This window comes from Haliotis rufescens, unplaced genomic scaffold, assembly GCF_023055435.1.
Source record: "Haliotis rufescens isolate VD_foot unplaced genomic scaffold, xgHalRufe1.0.p SCAF_7, whole genome shotgun sequence".
In the NCBI taxonomy this organism is placed as follows: Eukaryota; Metazoa; Mollusca; class Gastropoda; order Lepetellida; family Haliotidae; genus Haliotis; species Haliotis rufescens.
Window position 1 is genome coordinate 47857933 of NW_025964361.1, and position 9890 is coordinate 47867822.

Genomic DNA, 9890 nt, shown 5'->3' on the forward strand with positions numbered 1-9890 from the left:
AATTATTCTGGAAAAATGATATCGTGTTTGGTAATTAGGAATAATATTACCTATTTGATAACGAAGAAGAGAAATGTATTTATTTCATTTTATGAATCTGTTAAACTTTGCAAATATAAAAACATACAGCTTTGGAGTGACGTTGAAATATTACTACGAAGCCATTAATCAAAGTAAATAGGTGTTTGGCAACGAGGTATTAATTAAATATACTAAAATACGGCGACAACCTTTGTTTGCTCTTGTATATTTGGATCAAGGAATGTACATTTCGTCATATTTGTATTTTTGCTCATCGGAAAATCAAGCTTATGTATGATTATCACATGAAACAGTGTCTTGTTTTTCAAAAAAGCCTTGCCACATCTTTAAGGGCACCTCACAAAGCAATTAATGATTTGGCACTGGCAAGTTATGTACATCTTCCGGAGGCAAGGGTGTTAACTGACCATTGAAGTCTAGTTTCCACCCTTGCTGAACTAGGCTAGAATTTCCAGGCTCGAATATAGCGCGACCAGTAGCAATTACGAGTTATGCCTCTACTATGTCCCTCCAAATGACCAATCAGGTTCCACGTCTCGTATCAGATGCATTTGTTTCAAACAAAATGGCGGCGCCCTGTCAAAACGATCTTATCGATAATCAAGATCTATTATTGTAATGGAACGGGTCTTACCTCGCGAAATGCATCAAATCACGTGAGCACATTGATCAAAAACATGAAAGATTTGCAAAATATCTGTCGGCGCCCCGTTGGCGGTACACATACTTTGCAAATCCTGCAGTGGACCGATATCTGCACGTTGAAATCCATGTTGTTTGCGAACCGGATGTCATGTTCGTAACGCGATTTTGATTGGACTATGCACAGACTCGTTACTCCAGCCGAAGTGTGACTCCGGATATCCAGCCTAATTCGGCAAGGATGTTTACTGGACTACTGTAGAAATGATGGTTATCTATGATTGATAGAACTGAAACACGTATAATCAACCAATCACTGCATGCGTGTCCAATGAGAAGGAATTTGATATTTGTTGGAAGAGGATTAAAAAAATCTTTAAAGTCGTTCTCATTAAGGAAACGTCATTGAAGCAATCGTATTTTTTACTTTTAGTCCATGTATTGCACATGATGGTTATATATGTCTGTACGATTTGATAGATTATGCCTCCGTCGAAAATGAAGAGAATCCAGGTGAAACCACGAGTTCGCACGCGGAGAGAGAACGCCGAGTATAGAGGGTACTCCGTGACCTCGACCTTCCTCAATCTGCCGGAAGAGGGCGCTGTATTAGTTCCCTGGCGCGTGCTCCAAACAGACCCCATAGGAGTGAGCAAGTCCTTCCGTCTGATGAAGGGGAAGATAATGTATGATGACTGGATCAACGTTATGATGGCGGCGACAGATTTACAGGAATCAATATTTGGATCAATGGATGAACTTTCTCAAACATGGTAATACGTCAAAATGTTTTTAACTAAACAACCAGTCTTGAAAACACAGGAGTAAATGTTTGGTCTGAAATATTGCAATGTCTTAGTTGTGTCCAACAGTAGACATGCTTTAGTGAGAACAGTATACTTGAAGTGGTCTGATGGTAGAGCGTCCGTCCGGAATGCAGAAGGTCCGGGGTTCGTTCCCCGGCCGCGTCATACCAAAAGACTTTAAAAGATGGTACTTGTTGTTGCCCGGCTGTCTGGCGCTCGGAATTATGGGGCTAAAGCAAGGACTGGTCGGCTCGGAGTCAGCATACTATGTCTGGGTGGGGTAGTCATGTCAAACTGCGGCATGGTATCTCAGTGGGCTAGCACTATAAAATAAGCATTAGTATGGACTAGTGCAAGCAGCCACACACACACACGCACGCACGCACGCACGCACGCACGCACGCAAACACTCACACACACGTCGCTATATAAGTGCAATACTCTTGAATTCGAGGTTAAACACTATTTCACCTCACCTCATATTACCTTTAAGTGTACGTCCTTGTATTGCCCCCATAATATGAGATGCGACAACTATTAAATATACCCTTAAACCCTTTTATTATTATTTCTTGAAGCATTAAAATGTTTGAGAAAAAAGACAAGAACATTTTGTCGTTATACATAATGGTCATGTTCCAGGGTGACCCAAGTGACGTCACATCGGGATCTCGGCGACATGCTCTACCGTCTGACGTCCTTCCCTACACTAGTCGGCGCTACTGTACGGAGCAGCTCACTTCTTGACGCGTCAGTTGAAAGTAGGTAGCTCCAAGTTTTAAACCCGCCATGTTTGTTGCTTAAAGCTTCACTCAGCAATATTTCAGCTCCCCCTATTTTCATGATCCCTCTTTACTATTTGTGAACATTATGGGTGAAATGATCCCTCTTTACAATTTGTGAACATTATGGGTGAAATGATCCCTCTTTACTATTTGTGAACATTATGGGTGAAATGATCCCTCTTTACTATTTGTGAACATTATGGGTGAAATGATCCCTCTTTACTATTGTGAACATTATGGGTGAAATGATCCCTCTTTACTATTTGTGAACATTATGGTGAAATGATCCCTCTTTACTATTTGTGAACATTATGGGTGAAATGATCCCTCTTTACTATTTGTGAACATTATGGGTGAAATGATCCCTCTTTACTATTTGTGAACATTATGGGTGAAATGATCCCTCTTTACAATTTGTGAACATAATGAATGAAATGATCCCTCTTTACTATTTGTGAACATTATGGGTGAAATGATCCCTCTTTACTATTTGTGAACATTATGGTGAAATGATCCCTCTTTACTATTTGTGAACATTATGGTGAAATGATCCCTCTTTACTATTTGTGAACATTATGGGTGAAATGATCCCTCTTTACTATTTGTGAACATTATAGGTGATCTGATCCCTCTTTACTATTTGTGAACATAATGAATGAAATGATCCCTCTTTACTATTTGTGAACATTATGGATGAAATGATCCCTATTATCTATGTATAAACACTAAGCTTACAGGAGCAAGTATATATTATGTTTTATGTGCTTTATAACTAAAATAAGCGTACCTAACATAAGGAAATATATATACATTATGCACAACGCTTTACCTTCCAGGCTTTAAAACGTCCCTATATGGCGAGAAAAGCACACAACCTGTACATGTTTACAGCTACAATAAACTACGGTTATAACGAACACGCTTATAACGAACTGACGGATATAACGAATTTATTTTTTGTTCCCGGCCATTGCTGTATATATGCTGTATATATGCTTATAACGAACTACTGTTATAACGAACTAAAATTAGCAGTCCCTTTGAGTTCGTTTTAATCGTAATTTACTGTACTGTACTGACGCATTTATTGCCGACTACGCATATTGACCTAATCTTTAAAATGATGCATGAGTGTATTATGATCATGGAAAACGACACATTAAAAATAATTTCACTGTTATATTGTATTTTACAGTTCCTATTGTGGTCGTGCTGCAACCAAAAGCTCAGTGTATTGATGACTTGGTAGACAATCTACAGTCTCTAGAAGATGACGAACCACTTGAAAAGTTTTATTTTGAGGTGAACAGGAGCGGACGTTGTTATATCACATATGTTTTGTCGCGGATGTCAACAATGTGCATGTTAAGATACGTTTTCTTCTTTGCCAATATCTACGATGCATGGTACGAGGATATATGAGTCCGTTTTACATTTTGTACCTTGTTATAAATTTATCTGACTGAATCAGTATTCACCTCTTGTGGAAGCCGAGAGACATTTAGTAGTGGGGTGAGATGAGGTAAAATGGGGTTTAACGTCGTGTTCAAGAATATTGCACTTATATATCTACGTGCATGCGTGCATGCGTGCATGCGTGCACAGTATTCTGTCTCCGAGCCGACCAATCCTGGTTTTAGCCCCTCAATGCCGAGCGCCAGACAGGGTAACAACAAGTACCATCTTTCGACGCGGCCGGGGATCGAACCCCCGTACCTTCCCTCCGTGCCTTCCGCTCTCCGGGCAAACATTCTCCCGGAGACGGTCCATTTAGCAGTGTGTTGTATCCATGGTGATAATGCAGTCATTTGCTGCCATACCCTGGTCCAGTGTCCTTCTTATCGACACCATAATAGACTAGTTCTCAATGCTTCAGGGGCGGTCGGGTAGCCTAGTGGTTTAAGCGTTCGCTCGTCACGCCGAAGACCCGGGTTCGATTCACAACGTGGGTACAATGTGTGAAGCCCATTTCCGGTGTCCCCCGCCGTGATATTGCTGGAATATTGCTAAAAGCGACGTAAAACCATACTCACTCACTTACTCACTCAATGCTTCATAACGACTGTTATAAGCGGCCCACATGGGGAAGGGAATTTTACACGATGGTCCCCGCTGATTTGATGTTGGCATTAGAATGGAGCAGGGCATCTCGTGATTTATAGAACTGACCGCTTTTTTAAGGGCATCTTTGCAGTGTACCATTTAGGGGTGACTATTGGTCTGGAAATCACTATTGCGATAACTATTGATATTGCAAGCAACTATTGCGATAAATATCGATAGGTTTCAGTGTATCATATTAGATGGATTTTAGAGTTGAATTCAATCTTGGAACTGAAGTTTCCCTTGAATGTGATAACCATAACAACAAATATAAAGTAAAGTTTGAGATATGACTGATTTGTTTTTTTCTCAATCTCATTAAAGTCAGACCTTAGTTCTCGCTACTGCTAAACAAAGATCTGAAAACATCCCATTAGGGGTCACGTCAGAACGACCTTTCATCCGACCAATCGCTTACCAGATTATGAAAGTGACAGTCGGAATTCGATTTCTAATCATGCAACATCGAAAACTTTAACATGGGGTATTCCGAACGATAATTACGGGTTTAACGACTGAATCCATACAATCCAGACCATCTATTAGCCATTCCAGAATGGTTTTTTTGTTCAGGTTTCGAATTTGTAATCGAGAATTTGTCAAAATATGTTTCGAAGCGTAGTCGCCAATTTGAAATTTGTGCCGTAAAGCACGAGAAAGCTGTTTCTGATTGGTCATTCCATTGGTCGGTCTGACGTGACCCATAATGGGATGTCCTCAGATCTTTGTTTAGCGGTAGCGAGAACTAAGATCTGATTTTAATGAGATTGTTTTTTTCTTAACCCTAATAATTTAAGAAAAAGAAACTTCCACATTACCATGTGTAAATTACTACCACTCATCATCAACAGAAAAACAAATTTGAACAGCATTGCATTATTTTAATGAAACTGTAAACCTATGGAAAATACAATCGAAACTATCGATATTCCTAACTTAAATCGATACTATTGATCGGAAACTGATTTAACAATCGATTTATGGACTTTAAGTGCTTACCAATACCAAGTTACAGTGTTGCTGGTCTACGTACCTGAAGCCTTATATAAGCTACATGTTTGAACAGGTTGACCTTGGCCCGGCAATAAAGCGATGGGTGAAACAGGTCTTAAGAGATGACTTCACCGTCACCGGAGGAAGGTTTGCTGTCGGGAAGGGAACCCCTTTCAACCATCTTTTCGACTGGCAGAATGTCTTCTGTTGTGTGCCCTGCCTCCCGTGCTGTCTGGTGGCCAGTCCTCTCTACAGGGTATGTTCTCAGTCCTTCTCCCGGATAAAATGGCGGGTCCCCCCTACAGTCTGGGTTCTCAGTCCTCCCCGGATAAAGTGGTGGGTCCCCTCTACACGGTATGTTTGTCCTTCCCCGGATAAAATGGCGGGTCCCCCCTACAGTCTGGGTTCTCAGTCCTCCCCGGATAAAGTGGTGGGTCCCCTCTACAGTCTGGGTTCTCAGTCCTCCCCGGATAAAATGGCGGGTCCCCCCTACAGTCTGGGTTCTCAGTCCTCCCCGGATAAAGTGGTGGGTCCCCTCTACACGGTATGTTTGTCCTTCCTCGGATAATGTGGCTTGTCCCCTCTTCAGTCTGGGTTCTCAGTCCTTCCCCGGATAAAATGGCGGGTCCCCTCTACAGTCTGGGTTCTCAGTCCTCCCCGGATAAAATGGTCAGTACTCTCTCCAGGGTATGTTCTCATTGCTTCCCGGATAACATGTCCAGTCCTCTCTACAGGGTATGTTCTCAGTCCTTCCTCGAAAAATGGACAGTCCTCTCTACAGGGTATGTTCTCAGTCCTTCCCGGATAAAATGGACAGTCCTCTCTACAGGGTATGTTCTCAGTTCTTCCCGGATAACATGTCCAGTCCTCTCTACAGGGTATGTTCTCAGTCCTTCCTCGAAAAATGGACAGTACTCTCTAGAGGGTATGTTCTCAGTGCTTCCCGGATAAAATGTCGGGTCCCTTCTACAGTCTGGGTTCTCAGTCTTTCCTCGGATAAAGTGGTTTGTCCCCTATACAGTCTGGGTTCTCAGTCTTTCCTCGGATAAAATGGCGGGTCCTCTCTACAGGGTGTGTCCTCGGTCCTTCTCCAGATAAAGTGTCTAGTCCTCTCTATAGGGTATGTCCCCGGTCCTTCCCCGGATAAAGTGTCTAGTCCTCTCTACAGGGTATGATCTCAGTGCTTCCTCGGGTAAAGTGGGCAGTCCTCTCTACAGGGTGTGTCCTCGGTCCTTCCCCGGATAAAGTGTCTAGTCCTCTCTACAGGGTGTGTCCTCGGTCCTTCCCCGGATAAAGTGTCTAGTCCTCTCTACAGGGTATGATCTCAGTGCTTCCTCGGGTAAAGTGTCAAGTCCTCTCTACAGGGTGTGTCCTCGGTCCTTCCCCGGATAAAGTGGCTAGTCCTCTACAGGCTGGGATCTGAGTATGCTTTAGATATATAGAAGGGAATTCTCCACAGTGGAGGTTCTTAGCCATAACTGTAGAAGCTTTTATCAATAGTGATTATATTATTGACCCGTAACTTTATACATCGATACATTAAACTATATAGAAAACTTGGCAACCAATACCGCCAATACAATACCTGTCATATTGTCTGTATAGAAATAACTTAAATCGTTGTTCAGTTCAGACATGTGAACATCAAGGAAAATCTCTTCTTTGAATGTCGTGTGGATCTTATTAAGAAACCATGAACTGATTTACCAACAAGTATATTTGAAATGGATTTTATAAGAAAGGTATGCATTTTATGAGAAGGCGCATGTCCACCTGGTACTGATGGTTTAAAAAAGATTTCTATTCACTATATTTTAAGGCACACAGAAAACTACGGTACCAGGAGAGTTTTATTGAGGTGAATGAGTCGATTGTGATCGTTGGAGCCGAGACGAATCACCCTGAAGATCAGGCCATAGCTCTCCGAAACTGTGCGTGCATGTATCTAACTCTGACTACTGTTCCAAAGTCAATGCCATTTTGATTTAATTGTAAATATTTACTTATCAATTTGAAGTTTGGAAATATTTTCTCGTGGTTTAAACATATAGCTGTTTAACTGAACTGTGTCCGTGCTCGAGGATCAGGTTTCGTAAATGTTCAAATTACCTACATGACGTTATACAGTCTTCTCATTTGTATCAGTTTACAGTGTTCTTTGCCAGAATCGGCCAATTCTTTTGTCAAGTCATCATTTTACTTCTATTTTCTTTTTGTGTGTGGGTAGGCCTGTAAACCAGCTAAGGTAACACTTTACACGCACACTTATTTTCAGTGTCTATATAAGATATTCTGCACTCACTGTTCTGTTCCAGTAATGGCATGGACCAAAGCGGTAGGGACAATCCACACTTGTGACGCGTGCGGTCTGCCCGTGCGAGGAGCTTTGGAAGAGCGCTGCGTGTGCGACAGTGACAGGATCCTTGACGAGCCCGTCATGCAACAGAAGGCGCCCCTTGACACGAAACAGGAAGAAATAAAACGAAAGAGTCCAAGGAATCACCGCTTTTTTCATCGTTTGGGAGGGAACAAGATGCAGACCCTTGCAGACATACACAGATTTAATGTTGAAGACTGGCGTGTCAGACGCGAAGTGTGCTTGTCAAGTGATTCTTCTACGAAGTCCCTGATTGGCCGGGAAGGTGTTACCCCTCGTGACGTCACGGCGTCTGTAGGTAGTAGTTCCGCTTCCGCCTCAGAAAGCAGTGGTAAAGGAAAAGGGAGAAGGTTCTCCATCACGGAACTCCGTGTCTTCTCCATCGCATGTAACAGGGTGCAACCAACAAACCAAGCAGATCCGTCGTCCCCTACACTACCACCAGATAGACAGCCGAGCGATAGAAAATGCGATAAGTCTTGATACATCACACCCGTGGTGTGGCGAACAGAGGAACTGTGCAACAATACAACCTGTGAAAAGTGATTTGATTTTCATGTTTGTTGTTTGTTTGTTGTTTTACACCGCATTCAGCAATATTCCAGCTATGTGATGGCGTTCTGTAAATAATAGACTCTGTACCAGACAATCCAGTGATTGACATCATGAGCATCATTGACTTTTATGAATATCATTTGTAATGAAATGTAATGAATGCGTTAGTGAGTTTGATTTAACGCAGTTAACAGTATTGCAGTCATATCAAGGCATGTCAGCTTTATTTTGTGTTTTTTGTTTGTGTATTTATTTGTTGGTAAATGCCGGACTCAGCAACATTCCATCTGTATGACGTCGGTCTGTATAGCTGACAGATACAGGACCAGAAAATCCAGTGATTGACATCATGAGCATCGATCTAAACAATTTGGATACAATGACATGCATGAACCAAGTCACCAAGCCTGACCACCCGATCTCCTTAGTCGCCTCGATCCCAATTGCGTGTATCGATGTTCATGATGTCAATCACTGGTTTGTCTGGTCCAGACTCGATTATTTACAGACCGCCGTCATATAGCTGGAATATTGCTGAGTGCGGCAACAACAAACAAACAAATAAAAAATCTTACGATAAGCATGGGTTACTGAAGACCAAGTGTAACTCTGATCGTCACATGTTCAGATGGATGTGGGAGAAAAGCCAAACGGGACTTAGATCGATGTGGTTTACATGTGAAAATGAACAGACACAGGTATTTCAGTTATATCACTGCGTGTCAGCGTAAGGGATCCTGAAAACCAAACATGACATTCACCATGTTGGTGGAAGCGAGGGAATTACACTGAAAAACCAAGGATCATAGTCTGAGTGAGTGAGTGAGCGTGGTTTTACGCCGTTTTTAGCAATATTCCAACAATATCACGACGAGGGACACCTCAAATAAACTCACACATTGTACCCGTGTGGGAAATCGAACCCGGTTCTTCGGCGTGACGAGCGAGCGCGTTAACCACTACCCCACAGCCCCTGAATCATAAGCTGAGCTTCCTGACAACGTTCTACCGGTTGAGAAGACAAGGCCAATGCTGCACAATGGATAACGTACGTCACTTTAATCTTAAAACACCATTAGCTGTGTGATGGATGATGGTGTAGAAGGTTCACTGTGAATAATTAAAAGACGTTTACCATAACTCAATGTAGATTCGTGTGCAGTTGACGGTTTCTCGTTGCTGTTAGCTACAGTATCGGTGGTTGACGTATGTAACATTCCGTTACAAGTGCTAGAAGGACACGCCAAATTTGCATATGTAATCACAGCTCAAAAGCCGGGCTAGGGAACGTATACACTACGTTTGACGGTGCCTAAATATCAAACAAACAAGAAGACCTTTAGCGGTTATTCGATGGTTATGTATTTAATTTGGGTACCATAGTTATGTATTGCACCTTAAATTTGTAGTGTTTCGGCGACTGTTTTCAGCCTAGTAATATTCTGATAACGTTGTAATTCTGTGGTCAAGTCCAATTTTCAAGTGAATACATTCTTTTGCTCAGAAGTTAAGCTATGATTATATGTACTCGCTTTGACAGACAACAGACAGGGGCTCACATCATGGATACAGTTTCGATGGACATAT

At 42.1% G+C, this 9890-nt stretch overlaps 1 protein-coding gene across 1 annotated transcript; it reads left to right on the forward strand.

Moving 5' to 3' along the window:
- The first annotated feature begins 934 nt into the window (after nucleotides 1-934).
- LOC124143723 lies at nucleotides 935-8353 on the forward strand. The gene is made up of 6 exons (XM_048388183.1): nucleotides 935-1457; nucleotides 2133-2251; nucleotides 3471-3577; nucleotides 5445-5627; nucleotides 7191-7302; nucleotides 7687-8353. Exons 1-6 carry the CDS (start codon nucleotides 1168-1170, stop codon nucleotides 8229-8231), a joined length of 1356 nt encoding a protein of 451 aa, XP_048244140.1. The 5' UTR covers nucleotides 935-1167; the 3' UTR covers nucleotides 8232-8353.
- Nucleotides 8354-9890: the final 1537 nt, after the last annotated feature.